The sequence below is a fragment of the Aotus nancymaae genome, unplaced genomic scaffold (genome assembly GCF_030222135.1).
Source record: "Aotus nancymaae isolate 86718 unplaced genomic scaffold, 86718_ANA_hifiasm-v0.15.2.pri h1tg000006l, whole genome shotgun sequence".
Lineage (NCBI taxonomy): Eukaryota > Metazoa > Chordata > Mammalia > Primates > Aotidae > Aotus > Aotus nancymaae.
This window is the reverse complement of record NW_026988417.1, coordinates 24,996,574-25,019,001: the sequence shown is the minus strand read 5'-3', so window position 1 is coordinate 25,019,001 and position 22,428 is coordinate 24,996,574. Positions and strand designations below refer to the sequence as shown.

Genomic DNA, 22,428 nt, shown 5'->3' with positions numbered 1-22,428 from the left:
TCGTCTTGAAATCTTTGCCTATGCCTATGTCCTGAATGGTATTGCCTAGATTTTCTTCTAGGGTTTTTGTAGTTTTGGGTTTTACATTTAATTATTTAATCCATCTTACATTAATTTTTGTATAACATATAAGGAAGGGGTCCAATTTCAATTTTCTGCATATGGCTAGCCAGTTCTTCCAGCAGCATTTATTAAATAGGGAATCCTTTCTCCATTGCTTCTTTTTGTCAGACAAACAATCTCATTTAATCCTCATGCAACCTTATGAGGTCAGTATTACTCCATTTTACAGCTGAGTCAGCTGAGACTCAGAGAAGCTAAAGAAATTGCCCAAAGTCACATAGAAAATGAGTAGTGGTGCCTGGATTGAACCTAGGTTATTCTAGCTCTTTGCACAGTAAAAAATAATGGCTAATAGGTTGAGTGACTTTGATGTAGCAGATGACATGCTAAACTCCATTTTGTGAATGCAGAAACTGAGTCTCAGATAAAGTAACTGGCCCAAGGCCTAAGGTAGGCAGTGGTGAGTTAGAATTCAGATCCCCTCCATCTGATATGAAAGATTCTGCTCTTAATGGTCCCACCCTGCTGCAAAGCTCAGTGACTACAGCAGGGTGGTGGGGCAGGGCTAGGTTTGGACACAGAAACAGAAGGCAAACATTTGAGCCCAGGAGTTCAAGACCAGCCTGGTCAACATGGCGAAACCCCATCTCTACAAAAAATACAAAAAAATAGCTGAGCTTGGTGGCACATGCTGGTCTCAGCTACTCGGGAGGCTGAAGTGGAAGGATCACTTGAATTCAGGGAGGTCAAAGCTGCAGTGAGCTGTGATCCTGACACTGCAATCCAGCCTGGGCAACAGACTGAGATCCTGTCTCAAAAAAAAAGGACAAACGTGTTTCTTTTTCACAGTCACCGTTTACTTCCCCCTGAGATATATGAGTACTTTTCACTATGGTAAGGCCAGGTAAAGGGTGTGGGCCCCACCACCAGCTTGCTTGGATTTGACTCCTCAATTTGAAGAACTAACTCTCTGATGTTGGGCTTGTTACTTTGCCTCTCTGGGCCTCAGTTTCCACTCACATGAAATGAGGATATTAATGGTGGGTGTCTTATCAGGTTGCAAAGATTTGATGAATCAATCTGGGCAAAACAATTAGAACAGTGCTTGGCACATCATACATGATGGTTCTTATGATGTATTATCACTGCCAGAAAGACCTAAGAATATCAATCACTGCAAGGTAAAACTGTGTCATCATGAGTTATGTCTTTTATTCAAGGAGGAAACAAAACAAGGAGAAAAAGAAAAACAACCAAAAAAAATTTTTTTTTTTAAAGAAAGAAAAAAAAGAATGAAGAAGAGGAAGAAAAATGAAGAGAAAGAGAGAGAATGGGAGTATTGCTTTCTTGCCCAGGCTAGAATGCAGTTTAGTAATGGATATTGAAAACCTCTTTTATACCAATAATTATACTTAATGATGTAGACAGGAAGGAATAAGGGAAGAAAATAACAAACAAGCAGCCAACCAATATTTCATTTAAACCTATGAAATGCTATGTGATTACTGAGGAGTGATTTACTTCCAATTATGTAGTCACTTTTGGAATAGGTGTGAGGTGGTAATGTATGTTTTGTGTATTTAAAGTGGAGAGTTCTATAAATGTTTATTAAGTTTACTTGTTCTGGGTCTGAGTTCAAGTCCTGGATGTCCTTGTTAATTTTCTGTCTGGTTAATCTATAGAATTGTTAGCTCTTCTTGTTACATTGATCCTTTTGCCATTATGTAATGTCCTTCTTTGCCTCTTTTGTTCTTTGTTGCTTTAAAGTCTACTTTATCAGAGGCGAGAATTGCATCTCCTGCTTTTTGTTTATTTGTTTGTTTTTACTCTATGTTTGGTTGGTAAATCTTCCTCCTTCTCTTTGTTTTGAGTCTTTGTGTATCGTTGCATGTGAGATGGGTCTGGATGCAGCATACCGATGGGTTTTGGCTTTTTATCCAATTAGAATATATATCAGTTTAATACTGGCATTTGATGCTAGCTGGCTGTTTTGCCCATTAGTTGGTGTAAATTTTTCATTGTGTTAATGCTCTTTGCTTTTTGATATATTTTTGGAAAGGCTGATATTGGTTGTTCCTTTATATGTATAGTGCTTCTTTCAGAAGCTCTTGTAAAGCAGGCCTGGTGGTGGTGAAGTCTCTAAGTACTTGTTTGTTAGCGAAATATTTAATTTTTCCTTCGCTTATAAAGCTTAGTTTGGCTGGATATGAAATTCTGGGTTGAAAGTTCTTTTCTTTAAGGATGTTAAATATTGGTCCCCACTCTTTTCTGGCTTGTAGGGTTTCTGCTGAGAGATCTGCTGTAAGTCTGATAGGTTTTCCTTTATGGGTAACCTGACCTTTCTCTCTGGCTGCCCTTAGTATTTTCTCCTTCATTTCAACCCTAATAAATCTGGCAATTATGTGTCTTGGGGTTGGTCTTCTTGAAGAATATCTTTGTGGTGTTCTCTGTATTACCTGGTGTTGAATATTACCCTGCCTTGCTAGGTTGGGAAAGTTTTCTTGAATGATATCCTGAAGAGTATTTTCCAACTTGGATTCATTCTCTTCGTCACATTCAGGTACACCTATCAAACATAAATTAGGTCTTTTCACATAGTCCCATATTTCCTGGAGACTTTGCTCATTCCTTTTTATCCTTTTTTCTCCAATCTCGTCTTCTCGTTTCATTTCACTGAGCTGGTCCTCGACTTCTGATATCCTTTCTTCTGCTTGATCAATTCGACTGTTTAAACTTGTGCATACTTCGTGAAGTTCTCGTGTTGTGTTTTTCAGCTCCATCAATTCACTTATATTCCTCTCTAAATTTTCCATTCTCGTTAACAATTCGTCAAACCTTTTTTCAAGGTTCTTAGTTTCTTTGCATTGGGTTAGAACAAGTTCTTTTAATTCACAGAAGTTTCTTATCACCCACCTTTTGAAACCTGCTTCTGTTATTGGAACACACTCGTTCTCCATTAAGCCTTGTTCCGTTACTGATGAGGAATTGCGATCCCCTGTAGAGGGAGAGGCATTCTGATTTTGAGTATTCTCTGCCTTTTTAGGCTGGTTTCTTCCCTTCATTATATATTTATCCGTCTGTTGTCTTTGTAATTACCGAATTTCTAACTAGGTCTCTGAGCGGACGTCTGACTTGTTATTCCCAGCGCCTAAATATGAGCAATCCACTGCGCCGGCCAAAACAGCGGTGTTAAGATTGATGGTGCTTTTCTGCCCGGGAATCTCCGGACTCTACACCAAGATCTCAGCGCCAGCAAAACTGCCGTGCCGGCCACAAGAGTTGCTCTGGCGACCTGTGGGGCTCCTCCGCTGGGAATCTCTTGGTCCGTGAGCAACAAATATTCGTCTGAAAGTGTGGCGTCCTCTCGTTCTCTGTGCTTTCACTGGGAGCTACAAGCCTGAGCTGCTAGTGATCAGCCATCTTGGACCCCAAAAATTTTTTATAAAAACCACTAAGAGCACAACTTTTCATATCAGACTCGGGATCTGAATTCTAACTTACCACTAACTACCTGTGGGCCTTGAGCCAGCTACTTTATCCGAGATTCAGTTTCTGCATCCCTAAGTGGAGTTTAGCATGGCCTCTGCTACAGCAAAGGCACTCAGCCTTTTAGCCATTCTTACTTACAGTGCAATACGCTAGAAAGACCTAGGTTCAAATCTAGACTCTTCTACTCATTTGCTAACAGATGAACAAAAAGCCTCCAACTAAGCACTCTTTATCAGGGCAGCTCAGGCTTCAGCACAATTCCAGGCTCACCTCTCGGGACAGTGTCCCTGGAGTTTCAGCGGAAGCACCCACTCATGGGGTGCCCTCCATACACACTGGCCGTAAGCTTGGCCAAGCATAGACCAGCTAGAGTGGCCTCTGCCCAGACTAGATTTCAGGACCTGCTCACTAGAGGGCGACATCCTGTGGGGGCGCCAGTGAGCTGTGTCTTTGGAGTCAAGCCACCCTGGCTTCTAAGGCTAGCTCTATAGTGTCACCTTGAGTTCATGGTTTCACCCTCCGAGCCTGTTTCTTGGCCTGTAAACTGGGGGCAGTGATACCTGGATCACAGCTTTGTTATGAGAATTAAGTGAAAAAAAAAAAAAAAAAAAAAAACCACATCTTAAGCACATAGTTGGTTTCAATAGAAAGTAGTGGCTGTCATTATTCTAAGTGTTACTATTAACTTGGTGGCCTCGTCAGGTTAGCTATCCAGCAGGAATGGCTACCGGCTAGATTTTGAGCCTAGCACGGTCCCCAAGTCTCAGCCTCCGAGTCCCCCTGGAAGGGACCCCTGGCTTCACGAAGCAGTAGAGGAGAAAGCTGAGAGACATTCGGAGGAACAGGGCTGCAGACTCGAGTTTGTGACTCTCAGTGCTCTCTTTTCTTGCTGTTTGTTTATGAGACAGTCTCGCTCTGTCCCCTAGGCTGGAGTGCAATGGTGTGATCTTGGCTCACTGCAAACTCTGCCTCTGAGTTCAAGCAATTATCATGCCTCAGCCTCCTGAGTAAATGGGATTGAAGGTGTGCACCACTACACCCGTTAATTTTTGTATTTTTAATAGAGATGGGGTTTTGCCACGTTGACCAGGCTGGTCTCGAACTCCTGACCTCAAGTGATCCTCCCGCCTCAGCCTCCCAAAGTGCTCAATACTCTTCTTAATTAACTGACAAAGAAAATCAGGCCTGTCTCCTTCTTCTCTGAGGCTTCGTTTCCAAACTAGTGCAGATTTAATTTTTTACTATCTGCCTGTGGCATGCTATGGGCGTGGGGAGCCCTCTCTAGTATCCCCTCATGACACCGTTAGAGCGACTTCATTATGTATAAAGAGAGACCGTGGAACGACAGGACCGGATCCTTAATAAACAGTGAAAGTTTATACATAAAAATGAATTTTATTTTCTTCAAAGGAGTCAGATACCTGGGAGGCTGTGTGCAAATTCTAAACATTTTGTGAACTTTCCCTTTGGTTCCTGTTTAAAGCCTCTAGCACATTCTTTCTCGCATCCTCAGAGTTAACATGCCCTCTTCCTTTCAGGGTAGATTTAATTTTTGGAAATAGCCAAAAGATATTTGAAGCAGAACCTGCAAAATAAAAGAGGTTAGTCATGCAGGATAGTAATATGTTAGAATAAAAAATAAGGTTATATTTAGAAAATATTGATTTGCCTTTTTGATGCTGCATGTGTATAATCTGGCTCTGAAATCAGGGGCACAAAGTGGACTTCCAGACAAGCTTGAGCAATAGAAGTAGATGTGGAAGTAAGTCTGGCTTCCCAAGGCAAATTCTTTGATAGGAACAAACAACTGTTTAGATATAAAAGATGTGATACACTCCTTTAAAAAGATTCTGACCTTATGTCATTGTAAGCACACTCATATTTCAATTATTCATATAGTTTTTGCTTGAACAGTTGCTGATTTAAGAGTAATGTCATGTCTTTTGAATGCTCATATCATTTGGATTTTTCCTCCCTCCCTCCCTCCATCTCTCCCTCCCTTCCTCTCCCCACTTCTCTTCCTTCCTTCTTTCCTTCCTCCTTCTCTTCCTTCTTTCCTCTCTCCCACCTTCTCTTCCTTCCTTCTTTCCTCCCTTCCTTCCTCCCTCCCTCCCTCCCTTCCTTCCTCCCTTCCTCCCTTCCTTCCTCCCTCCCTCCCTCTCTCCCTCTCTCCCTTCCTTCCTTCTTTCCTCCTTTCCTTCCTTCCTTTCATCCTTATCAGGCATATGTTGAAACAATTAGACTAAAAGATGATGAAATACTCAAGGTACAAACCAGAGAAGATGGAGATGTCTTTATGTGGTTGAAGCATGAAGCTTCCCGAGGCAATGCAGCTGCTCAGGTAAACATGCAGGCTACCAACTTGGTGATTCTGTCAGCCGTGATAGACTGGATTATGCTGTGGTAGCAAAACATCTCAACCCTCAGTGGCTTAAAACAGTGCCAGTTTATTTCTCACTCAAACTGCATGTCCAGTGAGGGTTGTCAGGGACAGGCCATAGTTGTCACAATCCCTTAAGAGCCCAAGCTGACAGAGGCTTCCAGAACCATTGCATTCGGGCTGTGGCTGTAGAACCTTACTAGCTGGTTAACACTTCTGCCCAGAAGTGGCATATTTCATTGGCCAAAGCAAATCATGCAGCCTCTCTTGACTTCAAGTGGGCCAGAGTATGGTTCTGCCACTCGCCCAGAAGGAGAGAGAGCCACAATATTGACGTGCAGCTCTAAAGACTACCATCAGGTACGCTGATGCATCCATCAGATAGAAAAACAAGACGCATCTTGAGGTGCAGGAGAAATTAGACAGGCGTCGAGAAGATCATGAACTCAGCTAGGAGAGCAATAGAAAGTTATTTATGGCTTGTTGGACCAAAAGGATTAAGCTTGTCTCTTGAACATCTCGTCTTTGGATGGACTTGAGAGGTACGAGGAAGGGCAGACAGCTGGGGAAACACCCTCTCTGCTTCCCTGCTCTGAGTTCACTATGAAGAGGAGCCTTCGTGGGAGCCTATGAAGGCCGATCGCACCAGGAGGAAGCCTCCTTCTCACAGGAAGGATTTCGCTTCTGCCTAGTGCTCCCTGTGAGTGCAGCAGCAGCGGGAAGAGCCTCTGGGGCTGCTAAGGAGGCTGAAGCCCAGAGATGGGAAAGGAAAAGAAAAAGACAGGAGTCACAGGCATTGACAAAGTGGACAGTTCAGGGGCTTTTTTTTTTTTTGGAGACAGAGTCTTGCTCTGTCACCAGGCTGGCGTGCAATGGCACGGTCTCGGCTCACTGCAACCTCTGCCTCCCTGGTTCAGGCAATTCTCCTGCCTCAGCCTCCCGAGTAGCTGGGACTATAGGCGCCTACCACCATGCTCAGCTAATTTTTGTATTTTTAGTAGAGATGGTGTTTCACCATGTTGGCCAGGATAGTTTCGATCTCTTGACCTCGTGATCCGCCCACCTCTGCCTCCCAAAATGCTAGGATTACAGGCATGAGCCACCGTGTCCGGCTTTTTTTTTTTTTTTAAGAGTCAAAGTCTTACTCTGTTGGCCAGCCTGGAGTGCAGTGGCGTGATCATAGCTCACTACAGCCTCAAAGTTCTGGGCTCAAGCGATCCTCTTACCTCAGCCTCCCTAGTAGCTGGGACCTAGGCATGTGCCACCATGCCATGCCCTACTAATTTTTAAATTTTCTGTGAAGATGAGGTCTTCTTGCTATGTTGCCCAGACTGGTCTTGAACTCCTTGCTTCTAGTAATCCTCCTGCTTGAGCTTCCTCCCCTCCGAGAGCTTCCAGCCTCCAGTCTGAGGGTGGAGCCAGCCAAGTAGACGATGAGATGAGATGAGAGGAGATGAGATGAGATGAGATATCGATTCTATAGAAGGATGCAGATACATCCTTCATAATCTGTAATGATAGAGATGTACAGAGACCTCCATGCCAATCATTGGGCCAAAAGAAAGAACAATACCTCTCAAAGGAGTGGCATTTGAGTAGTTCTGATTATTGACAAAGTTCCATTTAGCTCTGGTCCTGGGTGCAGTTGGTACACACACACACACACACACACGAACCATTTCTGGCTTGTGTTAAGGGCTTATATTTACACAAGTTCATATTCAAGGCTCTGTCCTCCAGTTGGAAGATAAAGTGTATCTGGCTAATCCTTGGTTCTCAGTATAAAGCATTGTAAACTAGGCTTGCCCTCCCACCTTTCAAAGTCTTGTGTTAAACATTGCACAGGAAAAGTCATTGTTCTAAATTGCTATTGTCTTCAAGCAACGATTGGCCCAGATGCTGTTCTGGGGGCAGCAAGGTGTGGCCAAGAATCCCGAAGCAGCAATCGAGTGGTATGCCAAGGGCGCCCTGGAGACGGAGGATCCCGCATTAATCTATGACTATGCCATTGTGCTGTTCAAGGTAAGAATCACTTCATTCATGCTGAAATTGCGCAATTCTTATCAGCCTCCTGAGCAGTTTCCTGTGGGCGTGCAGGCAAACAGGGAGTCGATAATTGAAGAAACTTAGTATATGCTTCTGTCACTCTTAATGGAAAGGGATATTGGTTAAAAAGGCAGAGTCAGAAGCAGTTCCCTGTTCTCATTTTTAATCATTAGTCTTAAGTTTGGCACCTGGATTCTGTGTGCTTCCTCAAGAACCGTGGCATTCTGGAGGAGACACCCATATTTTATGGATTGGCACCCAGCCGCCAGCCCCCACAGACACTGCAAGTTTGCCACCAGGCAGAGTTCTCTTTTAATTACAGCTTAAACACAGTGTGTAATTGGGCTGGATCCCAACAGTCCTGCTGATGAAAATAAAGATATTGGTTTTAAGCCAACAGGAGAGGGGTGGGAAGAGCCTAGGAGACAGTCATTAAAGTCCCAACTCTGCAGCCATCAGGTATGTCCTTGGAGTCTGATCTCATGGGACGGTGGCAATGACCACAGATTGAATGAGATAATAGGACCAATGGACTTGGGGGACCGTAAAATGTGCCGTGTTCCTTATATGAAATAGTATGGCCTGGTGCGGTGGCTCATGCCTGTAATCCCAGTACTTTGGGAGGCCAAGGCGGGAAGATCACCTGAGGTCAGGAGTTCAAGACAAGCTGGACCAATACGGTGAAACCCCATCTCTACTAAAGTTACAAAAATTAGCCAGGCATGGTGGCTGTGCCTGTAATCCCAGCTACTCAGGAGGCTGAGGCAGGAGAATCACTTGAACCTGGGAGGTAGAGGTTGCAGTGACCCAAGATTGTGCCACTGCAGTCCAGCCTGGGCAAGACTCCATCTCAAAAAACAAAAAAATTAGTAATAGTTTACACTGATTAACTGAACGCTTGTTACCTGCTTTGGACGTACAAATGCATTGAATCCTCACAACCAACTTACAAGATTGGTACCTTGGTATATTATGATAGCTGTTCGTTTATATGGAAACAAAGGCACAGAAAGGTTTTGTAACTTACCCACGGTCACCCAACTGGTACATTTCTGACCTCGGACTGGGATCCAGGCAGTTTGGCTTCACAGTCATCATCCCCAAAGAGAGATATCAGTTCACCAATATTAAAAAAGTAAAAAGCTTTAGCTTTGGTAAGGAAATTCTTGGACTTATATCCACACCCAAAGAAAGCAGCTGCCCCCAGAAAGCAAGTATCTTCAAGCAAGCCCGGGCCCAGCTCCAGAATACAGCTGTGGCCACTCCGTAATTAACAACCGTGACTGTGGCTGCATTGCTAACCCTCCCTACCTATCAAAGCCTGAAAACCTACTGGTTGTTGTGGTTTCCAAATGGAGGTCCCAGACCTTCTCTTTCCAGTTGTCAAATCAACATAGAAATGGTTTGAATCTGAGCCATATGCCAATGCATTCATGTATTCATTCAGTAAATATCGTTCCATTCAGGGCTGACCCAATGCCAGGCTCTGGGCTAGATGGAGGGGCATATGGATGCGGGAGTCACATCCCTGACCTCAGGGAGCTCATACACAGGGGAGAAGGCAGAGGACTGACTTCAATAAGCACAGAGGAGCAGCATCTGACCACCAGAGTGGAGGCAGGTCGCTAAAGACAAAGGCACAAAACAGACAGTAGCTCTGTCCACCAAGATCACGCAATCTACAGTGAGAGGCAAATCCAGAAATAAATGACTCTGGGAGTGACATAATGCCTTCTCTGGGTTTGCTTTCTCACACTTTAAAGCTTTTTTGCAGAGAGAGGTGTTCTGCATTCTTGCTAAGTTTTCTCTGGGTAGGAGGAAGGAAGCCCTTTATTAGCATCTGAGGGAAGATTTCCGCCTCTGGCTAGAAGGTCTTTTCAAGTGTATTCTGCGTGAAAGAACCCCCTGCTGAAAATGGGCTTTCCATATACAAAGAACAGTAAATTCATTTGACTGTGTGAGGGGATCCAGCTTGTATGCAAAGATGATACCAGGATGGTGGCTGTGATTCCTTCCGGGTAGTCGAGTCCATCTTGCATCCACGTGAAGATAAAGCTTTGACTTTGACAGCAGCTACTGTCCTCCATCCATTCACTCAGTGGACAGTTACTGAGTACTTACAATGTACCAGGACTCCACATTTCTCTCATTGAACAACTTCCAATACTACTCAGACTCCTGTAGAGTACGTACGTCGTCTTTGTGCAAGAAAAGTCATCCTACTTTTAGCCGGGTGTGATGGCTCACAGCTGTAATCCCAGCACTTTGAGAGGCAGAGGTGGGTGGATCACCTTAGGTCAGGAGTTTGAGACCAGCCTGGCCAACATAGTGAAACCCCACCTCTACTAAAAATACAAAAAAACAAAAAAATTAGCTGGGTGTGGTGGTGGGCGCCTGTAATCCGGGATACTCGGGAGGCTGAGACAGGAGAATCGCTTGAGCCCGTGAGGTGGAGGTTGCAGTGAACAGAAATCACACCACCGCACTCCAGCCTGGGTGACAAAGTGAGACTCCGTCTCAAAAAAAAAAAAAAAAAAGTCATCCCACTTTTGATTCAATAGTGTAACATCCCTACTCTAGAAATCAGACCATGTGGGTTGTCGTTGCAGCTCTAACTGTGAGGCTTTGGCTAAGTCAACCGCTCTGGGCCCCCGTTGTATTTCTTCAAAACTAAAAAAGAGTTGGGAGAAGATAAACTTTTATTATACTTTAATCAGGCGCTAACCTTCTCTGATTCTGGTCTTTCTGATGCTTTTCCAGAAGTCCAAAAAGCTGCTATCCTAACCCATCCCATTACTCCAAGTGTCCTTCGATGTCCTTTTCCCTCTCCCCTTCCTCCCTCATTAAATCAAGCAGTGACGCCATTCTGAAAAATATTTTCATCTTCCACTTTGCTTCAGTTCATCAGTTTCATTAAACAAGCAAGTTAAAGTCGAGTAGAAACTTGGCATATGTAATTTAACCTTTAGTTGGATTCACAGTTTTGTTTGGGTCCTGGAAGATAGAGAGTCAAGTGTATCCTGCATGGTTCCTGGATCCTTCAAGGAGGTTATGAGCTGAAACGGGCAGGAGAAAATACAGCATGGCGGTTTTGAGTTTGGCTTCTGGAGTCCACCTGGCTGGATTCAAATTCTGCCTCCATTTCCCATTGTGTGACTAGGGGCATATTTCTCAGATCAGAATAACAGCAGCACCTCAGGTAGAGTTGATGAAGCACTGAGACAGTGCTCGGCCAACGTTAATTAACGCAGGAATGTTAACTAGCACTGTTTCCACTCACTATAGAGCTAAGCATTTAGATAGAGTTTATAGGTGTGTTTGTTGCGAAACCCTCTCACGTTCAGATCACATACAATCCTGTCAACTGTTGTCTGAGTTTAGAAGGACTCCACGTGGCACATGGGGATTGGGGGTATCAGTAATTTTAAGTGAGTTTGGAAACAGCAGTGGTTTACAGCCACCTCCGTCCCCTTGCCTGGCATCTTTGCTTTCAGATCTATGGCAAGAGAGACTCAGGGACCTCTTTCCACTCTACCCTTGGGCCCACCATCTCCCCAGTGGTCCTCCATACAGCTCAGTGTGTTCTACAGAGTTTCTCTCTTGTGACAAGAACTCCAAAGCCTGTGTCTCTCTATGGTGGACAAACCACCTCATCTGGAAAATCTTGATTTTGCTAGAAGAACCTTGTTAGTTTCTGTTAGTTGCATCTGAAACAGCTGATTCTGCTGCGTCCTGTCTCCTATGCAGCTGGTTCTTGAACTGATTCTGAAGCCACAGTGTTCTACCCTGGAGACCCCAGCCAGGATGATGAAGGCTGCAAGAGACAGGCTTATAATTCTTGACTGTCCAACACAGATAAGGTGCTTTATCTGGCTGGCAAATTAGGTGATCCCCAGAGGAAAGCATCCAGGATGACCAAACTCATTTAACCTGATTCATGGCTTCCCCCAGCAGTACCTGTGGATTAACAGGGTTGCACCTGACGCAGTGATTACTGCTAAGCTGCGAAGTTGACGTTTGTTGTCTCTGCCCCACAAATATGAACAAAATGATGATGATGATGAAACACCACTGCCTATAGAAATCCGTAAGATTGGGTTTACATGAAGAAAGTTAAGAGTTTTATTTTTAACTATTTTATCTCCAACACGAATGTGTCTATGTGTTTGCAGTCTGGTTTTATTTTCTTTATAATCATGGCTGTTTATCAATGTTTAGGGTCAAGGAGTGAAAAAGAACAGACGGCTTGCCTTAGAGCTGATGAAGAAAGCAGCTTCCAAGGTAACACATGCACGTTGTCAGAGGGAAGCAGTGCCACCACACACACCCACACGCTCTCACACGTCTAAAAGAGGAAATGGCCAGCCTCCTCCTGCAAAGCCCTAAGGTGGAAATGGGGTGGGGAGCGGTGGGTCGCTGGCCTGGCACCCGCACTGCGGTGATTAGTCACTTTTGAGTTACAATACACACAGAAACTTGCCACAATGGGGGCAGCAAAATTCAAAAGCTGAATTCACCTTCCAGTCAATACCATTCAGGCTGATTTTGTTTGAAGGCTAAAATTATAATCAGGAGCTGCCCTGATAACAAGCAGCGGGATCCCTGGAAATTGAATGGATATAAATGCCATTGAATTCAGGAAACCAGAAGCCTAACTCCTTTGAAGGTTAACTCTGTGGTGTCTGTTTCCCGTTTGTTTCCTGTGCATTGATAACGGGGCTGTTTATCAAGCTTATTGCCTGGTTTGGGAATTATTTTGCTTTTGTCGTTATTAACACTTAAGTGGTATCTTCAAGTCGGCTAGTTTCTATACAGCTCTTCAGAATGGAGGTTATAATGTTGCTTTTGAGGGGCCCCACCCACACATGCACACACATGCACACATATACACACACATGCCCAATGCATGTACAGCCACATGTGTACACTCATATGTGCACACATACAGATAGGCAAATAAATAGATCTGTAGAAACTACTATAAATCTACACCTTGATAAGGCACCTTATATCCCTTTTGGCACCTCAATGTGCCTCCCAAGGCTGCCAATATTTGCCTTAACGATGAAGACTCCTAAAATGACCATGATGATTTTTCTTCCTCATTCTTGGCTCTTGAGTTCAAAGTTGCATACAGGTTGGACCCAGGGGCTCATACCTGTAATCCCAGCACTTTGGGAGGCCGAGGCGCACAGATCACAAGATCAGGAGTTAGAGACCAGCCTGGCCAACATGGTGAAACCCTGTCTCTACTAAAAATACAAAAAAAATTAGCCAGGCATCATGGCGCTCACCTGTAATCCCAGCTACTCAGGAAGCTGAGGCAGGAGAATCGCTTGAACCCAGCAGACGGAGGTTGCAGTGAGCTGAGAGCTGAGATCGTGCTACTGCACTCCAGCCTGGGTAACAGAGAAACTTCGTCTCAAAAAAATAAAAAATATTTAATAATAAAAAAGGTTGCATACAGCAGGAAGTTGGAGCATGGAATGAGAGAGCTAAAAGATTGTTCCTGCATCTGTGTGTTGTCAAGAGAACAGATGACCCAGGAAGAGGGAACCCCCTGATATGCACCCCAACTCCTGACCCCAACACAAACTCTAGGGCAGAAGTAGAAAAGTAACTTCATGGTAGTCATGGAAGTCATTGGTTCCAGAGCACCCTAAAATGGGGCCTGGGGCCACGAGGGGGTTTCCTAGTAGGTATGAAATTTGTGTCTCTATAGCCTTCCTAGTGGTGTATTGATGTCTACTGGGCTTTATGCTGAATGAATTTTAACAGAGCTTAGGTAAGTAATGAGGAAATACAGTGGGTTTTTTGTTTTGTTTTGTTTTTGAGATGGAGTCTCGCTCTGTTGCCCAGGCTGGAGTGCAGTGGTGCAATCTTGGTTCACTGCAACCTCTGCCTCCCAGGTTCAAGTGATTCTCTTGCCTCAGCCTCCTTTGTGGCTGGGATTACAGGCACCAGCCACCGCACCTGGCTAATTTTTGCATTTTTAGTAGAGACAGGGTTTCACCATGTTGGCCAGGCTGGTCTCTAACTCCTGAACCCGTGATCTGTGCACCTCGTCCTCCCAAAGTGCTATGATTATAGACGTGAGCCACCGCTCCCTGCCAGAAATACAGTTTTATTCACTTGGAATAGTCTTGGCCTTAAAAGTGTTATATGACTCTCATTCTTCACTGCCGTCCCCTTCTGCTTCTGCCCCCCCGACCCTGAACCCCCTGTCAGAACTGAGGGTACCACGCAAAGACAGAGCACCTGTGCTGTGCAAGTAGGCTGTTGCTGCTGCTTCCCGCCGAGTGCATGTTGGTGTTCAGGGCAGAGGAGTCAGCAGATGGGCAGGCGGGTCACCTAGAAACCATCCCAGTCAGTGCAGGTTTCAGGCCTCAGTTGAGCGCTCAGGAATTTCAAGGGCACTATTGATGGGTCAGGGCAATCAGAGGCCTTTTGTAGACAAGCGTGTTGTGTAAGAGCCCACAGGAGCAGAACAATGATTTGGGGGCCAACATTGCTGCAGAGCTGGAAGGCAGAATCCCAGCAGCAGTCGGGTGAAACCCACCTGGGAAGACTCTGAGGCAGGCTTGTGTTTTCTAGCACTTAGCTTGTCTTTAATGCCATCTGCTCCAAAATAGAGAAAGGGAAGGTTTTGTTCAGACTTAGAATGCTTCCACAATAATTGCTTCCAGAGCTCTTTAGATTTCATTTTTCTAAAGTTAATTTCTTTCTTGTTCCGAAATTCAGGGATTGCATCAGGCAGTCAATGGCCTGGGATGGTATTACCACAAATTCAAGAAAAATTACACCAAAGCAGCAAAGTACTGGTTAAAAGCAGAAGAAATGGGGAACCCAGATGCATCATACAATCTTGGAGTCCTGCATTTGGATGGCATCTTCCCTGGAGTTCCTGGAAGGAATCAAGTGAGTAAGACTTAAGACCCACTCTGCAACTGGTCGGTCACTTGATCTTGAAGCATTTGCTGAAGGTTTACTGTGTGCCCGGCCTGGTAGGGGGTAAAGACACAACCCTGGACACAGTCCCTGTCCTTGAGGAGCTCAGGGCGTCTCCTAGGAATACAAGATAGTGAAAAGGAAAAGATGGCATCTAGCCAAGTGCCAAGTATGTGGCAAACAGCGTGACCCAGGGTCTGGAGCCTGGAAACAGTGAAGGCCAGGCAGGCTTCATGGAGGAGGGAGGCTTGAGCTAGAGGGAGGAATGGGAGTTGACACAGGGCAGGAATAAGCATGAGATGGAGCAGAGACTGGTTTTGCTAGAAGCAAAGAGAGCTAATCCAGATAGGATGACCTGGTGTGACACCAGTTTTAATAATAATGAAAACACAATGGCAATCTTTAGTGTTGACTAGGCATTTCCTCTGTGCCAAGCACCGTGCAAAACACCCTACCATGTGCCCAATTATGTAATCCTAATTCTCCTTTGAAATTGTGATTAATACTCTGGTTATGTCCATTTTTCAGATAAGTGACTGAGGTTCTGGGAAGTGAAGTAACATAGGGTCACACTCTCAGTGGAGCGAGGACCTGGGCCCTAGTGCACAGTAGAAGCCCACTCTATTAATAATAGTGCTGATGTTGGTAAGAATAACCTGAGCTCCATTACTTTTTTTTTTTTGAGACAGAGTCCTGCCCTGTCACCCAGGCTGGAGTACAGTGGCACAATCTCAGCTCACTACAGCCTCCACCTCCTGGGTTCAAATGATTCTCATGCCTCAGCCTCCGGAGTAGCTGGGATTACAAGCATGTGCCACCATGCCTGGTTAATTTTTGTATTTTTAGTAGAGATGAGGTTTTGCCATGTTGTTCAGGCTGGTCTTGAACTCCTGGCCTCAAGTGACCACCCACCTTGGCCACTCAAAGTGCTGGGATTACAGACGTGAGCCACTGTGCCCGACCCTGATCTCCACTACATTTAACAAAATGTGGAGAACACCCACCCAGTGCCAGGCACCCTTCTGAACACCAAGGACATAGTAGCAGGCAAAACAGTGCCTGCCCTTATGAAGCTTTCATTCCACTAGACGGAAAAGACAATGAACAAATAAATATGTAATAGAAGGGGAGGTGAAGATCAGTGCTTTGCAGAGGAATAAAGCTGAGAGCGGTGGTTCACACCTGTAATCCCATCACTTCAGCAGGCCGAGGCGGGCAGATCACTTGAGCTCAGGAGTTCAAGACCAGCCTGACCAACGTGGTAAAACTCCGTCTCTAAAAATACAAGACCTCATCACTAAAAACATAAAAATTCGCCAGGTGTGGCAGTACATGCTTATAATCCATCTCTAAAAATACAAGACTTCATGACTAAAAATATAAAAATTAGCCAGGTGTGGCGGTGCATGCTTGTAATCCCAGCCACTCGGGAGGCAGGAGAATCACTGGAACCCGGGAGGTGGAGGTTGCAGTGAGCCAAGATTGCGCCACTACCCTTCAGCCTGGGCGACAGAGCAAGACTCCATCTCAAATAATAATAGTAATAAATAAAAATTAAAAACAAAATAAACAACAAAAAAATATATAAGTAGAATAAGGGGGTGGAGGTTGGGAAATGCTGCTTTATAAGGGAGACCAGGGAAGGCCTCTCTCATAAGGTGATACTGTATAGACTCCTAAAGGAGTCTTATGGGTATCTGGGAGAAGAACATTCCAGAAGGAAGGAACAGGCAGTGCAAAGGCCCTGAGAAGGAAGCAGGCTTGGTGTGCTAGAGTAGCAGCAGGGTGGCCAGGGGAGTGGAGTGGAAAGAAGGAGAGATGGAGTGGGGTGCATAGGGCCGGGAAGGAAGCCAACCAGGTCAATGTGAGGCTCAGTTTCTGCTCTGAGCGAGATGGGAAACCACTGAGCAGTGTTGAATGGGGCAATGATGGGCTGTATTTTTAAAGGTTCCTCCTGGACCCTGCCTACAAGAGACATGGACAGGAGCAGGGGTTTCATGTGTTGGATCCACATGGGAAGGGGCAGTGGGTGAGACCAGGGCATTGTTAGTGGAGTGGCAGAGATTGGGTTCTACAGGTATTTGGAAATGAGGCAGCAGGATTTGCTGATGGACTGAATGTGGGGTGTGAAGGGTGGAGAAGAGTCAAGGATGCCTCCAAGGTGTTGGGCATTTGTTGGTTTGGAAGAACGGAAGTGGCGTTTATTGGGAGGGACAAGATTGTGGCAGCAGCAGGTTTGAGGGTAGGAGGGGAAGAATAGGAAGATTATTCTTTTTGACGCACTATGCTAAACCTTGAGAATGTGTTATCTCATTTAATCCTTGCAACAACCCTTCACTCTAGGTGCTATCTGAAGGCACATTTTTCAGTGGAAGGAAATTTAGGTTTGGAGAGATTAACCCACATGCCCAAGTCCACACAGCTAGTAAAAAGTAGAACTGGGATTTGAACCAAGCCTGCCTAACTTCAACACCCATGCCTTCAAAAACAATAGTTAACCACCTCAGAAAAATAATAGTAACCAGTGGAAGTATCCCCATCTACACGTTTGTCTTATTTTTCCCTCTACCTGTCTCCATGACGTAAGAGACTGTATATTTTTGTGCGTAGCAAATGTGTGCTAACCCTCCCAAGACATTTGTGAGTGAAGATTTCTTATTGTCACATTCTAATTTTCACCTTCCTAGTTGAAATGCAGTTTTTGCACCTGAATTTGAAGAAAAATATTAAGCAAGGTTAGGAAAGCAAATGCCTGGATTTTCACCTGGTGTGACTTCTGGTAGTCTTCTATCTTGCTTGCAGTGGGTTATGTGAGGATCAAATGAGATGGCAATAGTATTCGTAATTACATGTTGTCTTATTTATTGGGTAAACTTAATCAACAGCATAGCTGAGACAAGGTCATACATCCCAGAGGCTGGCTTCTGTGATTGGATGTCTTCCTGGAATTGTTGCTTGCCCTGGTTTTAAAGCTATCAGAAGTTATAAGCCTGTGATCATATCAGGCTTAAAGCATCTCGCCATCTTGTCTCCAGTGAAACCAGCCCAGCTAGGATGACTCGACATTTGTTCATCTCTCATTACAGACTTTAGCTGGTGAATATTTCCATAAGGCTGCGCAAGGCGGACACATGGAAGGGACCTTGTGGTGTTCTCTCTACTATATCACAGGCAACCTGGAGACATTCCCTAGAGATCCTGAGAAAGCCGTTGTGTAAGAATCTGCCAAACGTTGCATTTGAAGGGAAAGCCATATCCTATATTCACTGTGCCTCAGCATTTTTTAAATTGAGTGTTTTATTTTTACCAGTTAGACATGCATGTAGTTTTATAAAGCCACATCATTTGACAAGACAAAATTAAAAATTGTAATCAAAAATTTAAAAATAATTTGACAAAGACAAAACGAGAAACCCTTGGTTACCCCACTTCATCCCCCTCCCAGACTCTATTTTCTGCTCCCTAAAATGAATTACTTTCAATCTTTTAATATTTCTTTTACATTTGTCCCTATTTCTAAATAACATGCTTATACCACTATTTCTTGGTATTTTCATCCTAGGCATTGTCTAATGATGTCCCACTGTGAACCATAAAGATGTAGTTTTCTTTCACCCTGCCACCTCCCACTATGCAGCTCATTTACACTTCCTGCCATCTTTCATCTTCCCAATAAGTATATCATTTTGGTTCAATGAGTATCAGGGTTTACATTTTTATGACCATGTAAATGCTATTTCTAGCTGAGCCATGTAGTGTGCTATTAGTACTTTTCCTTTCTTGCACAACCTTTTCTTTTCTATGAGTTGCTACTTACCTTTTATTGTTTATTTGCTTAGCTCTCTGCATACTTATCATTTTCTATGTACTTGATGTCCAAATTCTCTTCCAGGTGCCTGAATTTCCTCTCAGTATGTCCAGACCTATCTACATATTATATTAATTTAATTTTCTTGGTGACATCTGTCCTGGAGTCTTTGTTCAGGACAATGCTGTCATGCTGAGATTAACTGTCATCATTATGGGTATTTACTTTCCCTCCATCTCTGTCTTTTTTGGTTCTCTTCTTTGCGGGATCCCTTTCTTTCTCCTTCTTGGTCTGCACCTGCATTTTGGTAGAGCACATCCTTTAGCAGGTTCCTGAAGCATGGTCAATGGGAAACACATTTTTGAGGTCTTGCATATCTGAAAATGTTTTACAGTTGTCAAACTATGATCCATAGATGAAAGATAGCCTGGTTCCTGTTTTGTATGCCTCCAAGAGCTGAGAATGCTTTTTATATTCTTGAGGAGTTACAAAACAAATAAAGAAGGGTATGTAACAGAGATCATATGTGGCCCACAAAGCTTAAGACATTTACTATCTTGCCCTTAACAGAAAAAGAGTTTGTTGATCTCTGTTTTAGGCCACCCTCACACTGATAACCTGGCTCTCCAAAAGACTGTTCTTCATAACACATTTGGGATCAAATCCAACCTGATCTGACCTTGACTAAACTTGACTTACACTGACTTGAAGTTTTTTGTTATTTAGTATATTTGACATGAATATTCATGTTTCGTGGATTTTCCGTTAATCCTCTTGTTATTGATTTCTAGCTTAATTTCACTGTGATCAGAGAATATATTCTGAATGATTCCAATCCTTTAAATTTGTCAAACTGTGCTTTATGACTAGTATATGGTCAATTTTGGTATATGTTTTGTGGCTTCTTGAAAAGAGTGTACTTTCTGAACTTGTTGGGTACAACGTCTACATATATCAGTTACATCAAGTCTGTTAATTATATAATTCAGAGCCTCCTCACCCTTTCTGATGTTTCTTTTTCTGCTTGTTACATCAGTTACTGAAAGAAGTCTGTCAAAATCTCCAACTATGTTTGTAGATTTATCTACCTCTCCTTTTAGTTCTGTCAATTTTGCATTATATATCTTGAATCTATGTTATTGGATCACATAGATTTAGAATTGTTTTGTCTTTGTAGTTGATCCCTTTATCATTTTACAACATCTTCTTTATCTCTGTTGGTGGTTCTTGCCTTAAAGTCTATTTTTTCAGATCATCATACAGTTATACCTAGTTTTAATGTTAAAGTTTATATGATTTATCTTTTTCCTTTTTTTTACTTTAATTTTTCTTCATTCTTTTATTTCAATGTATGTCTCTTGTGAGCAGCATATAATTGGATGTTTGTATCTTTTAATTAAAAATTTTTAAAAATTTTTTTGCATTTGTTAATTTTCATTTTTAATTGGTATATTTAGTCCATTTACATTTAATGTAATTATGGATATGTTTGGTTTTAAATAGACCATTTTCCTGTCTATTTTCTATTTGTCACATCTGTGGAAGGGTTTTTGTGCCTTTTTAAAATCTCTTTTCTTACTCTTCCTTTGTATTAATCGAGTATTTTTAAAAATTATTACATTTCTCCTTCTATTAGCTTATTAGTTATGTATTCCTACACTATTATTTTATAAGTTATAAGTCCAAAGATCATAACAGATTAGGTCATTGTTAGTAAACTCCTAATAAATTAGGGGACAAAGCAAAATAGGGAAAACTAATAAGAAGTCAGTAAACATGACTTAGTAGAGCACTAGAACTCTTGGTAGAGATTATATTTTTTCGTATTGGTGGATATATTTCATTTTGTATCTTGCTTGTCTTCGTTTCCATAAATACAACTCCTAAGCATCATAAGAAAGGGCACTAAATGAAAAGCTCTCAGAATGCATTTTCTTTACCTTCTTAACATTCAGTTCTGGTTTGTTGCTCTATAAAAATTCTAACTAGCAAAATATTCCCCAAGTGGGATTTATTGAGATCATATGAAGAAAAATGTTTTATTAAATTTTGCCACGGTTTGCATATTTTCTCTTCCCTTTTTTTTTTTTCAGATGGGCAAAACATGTAGCTGAGAAAAATGGCTATTTGGGTCATGTCATTCGCAAAGGCCTCAATGCCTACCTGGAAGGCTCATGGTAAGCTTGGGACCCACATTAAAGCAAACGTTTTTCTCTGTCAGTCAGTATAGTCTTAGGAAATGGAATCTTAAAATGCAACTGAGAAAGCAATTTGCAAGGAAATCACAGGCTCCCAGTAATGATATTCAGAGTATCATGGACTGATTGGCTGTTGATTAGAAAACATAGCGTTTCCGTGTTTAATTATACTCAAAAATTTGTTCTCTAGGGGAATTGTTCACACTCATCAAGTTGAGAGAGATACACAAATACATTGATTTCTCTTTCCTTTAAGCTTGCCCCTCTTGGTTTTAGAGTCTAGAGACAGCAAAGGGGATCTTAGGTGAGACTCTCTGCTTTTTATTTCCAGGCCCAGAAAGTCCAGAATTTCTACCTTGTTTCTCGCAAGAAGACAGTTCAATGTTTAAGGCTCAGGCTACCTCTTCCATAGATATCTTACTGCATCTGCCATGACTAGGAGCCTGGGATTGCTGGAAGTCACTCACCAGTATCCAGTGGCACAACCAAACAGATGCCTTCCTTCCCAACCTTCTGGTAGAGTTAGCAAATCTCATCTTGTTCTTTATGGGATGAGACATGGCACATGAGGACCCACAAATGCTCCCTGTTTGCTGTTACTCATAGATTTTACAAATCAGGGACCCTTCTCTTAACTTGACTAGTCTTCTTTCTTTTATTTTTTCTGTCAGTTCTAGCATTCCATCTTTGTTTTAACTTGAGTCACATTTTCTTGGCTGTTTTTTTGCCTAAATGATCTGGGTATTTCAGTAATAACTAAAAAAAGCCCTTGGTCCACTTCCTCAAAGACATTAGATAAGACCTAGCACTGATCATACTCTGATTTGAACCATAATTGAAAATTCAAGTATAAGTTCAAAAGAATGACATTTTCCCTTGTAGTCCATGGCTGCACATACAACCAACAGATAGCATCTCAATGAGTGAGAATCTTAAATTAGAGAATGTAGGAGAAATGAGGCCAAAGAAGAAAGCACCAGATGCAAATTTTTATTATCATCATCCTGTGAAAGTTTATTACCTGTGGCCTCACTTTGCACAATCAAAAAGAAATTTTTTTCAAAAAGTTACTGTTTCCCCATTGTAAGTGTACTTTACAATTTTTGTGGTGGTTTATCTTGTTTCCCAAGTGAAAATCAACTCCCAAATTTGACCTTCATTCATTCTCTGCTTCTCGCTCTCCCAACCTCCCACCCTCTACTCCCTACAAACTTCTTAGGATGAACTAAATGTTCAGGTATCAGAGTGTTTATATGTGGGGTCTTCCCAAAGGACAAGCATTGCTGTAAACACTCCTCCCCTACACACTCCCGCCCCCATGATGTCTGACACCGTTTTTCTCAGCGTCTTTGTTAGTACCTTAGCTTTCTTGCCTACTTTTGTTGTTTTGAGGCTTTTTTGAAGTGAAGTCTCTCTCTGTCACCCAGATTGTGGTGCAGCGGCACAATCTTGGCTCACTACAACCTCTGCCTCCCAGGTTCAAGTGATTCTCCTGC

At 43.0% G+C, this 22,428-nt stretch overlaps 1 protein-coding gene across 2 annotated transcripts in view; it reads left to right on the top strand.

Annotated features, from left to right (window-relative positions):
- SEL1L3 (SEL1L family member 3) overlaps nucleotides 1–22,428 on the top strand; it is a 119,645-nt gene that overhangs the window by 70,527 nt on the left and 26,690 nt on the right. For both annotated transcript variants that reach the window (XM_064366169.1, XM_064366173.1), the window contains exons 12-17: nucleotides 5,774–5,893; nucleotides 7,814–7,954; nucleotides 12,197–12,259; nucleotides 14,720–14,896; nucleotides 18,013–18,140; nucleotides 20,828–20,911. In XM_064366169.1, coding sequence (XP_064222239.1) covers nucleotides 5,774–5,893; nucleotides 7,814–7,954; nucleotides 12,197–12,259; nucleotides 14,720–14,896; nucleotides 18,013–18,140; nucleotides 20,828–20,911 — 713 coding nt within the window. The remainder of the gene's footprint in view (nucleotides 1–5,773; nucleotides 5,894–7,813; nucleotides 7,955–12,196; nucleotides 12,260–14,719; nucleotides 14,897–18,012; nucleotides 18,141–20,827; nucleotides 20,912–22,428) is intronic.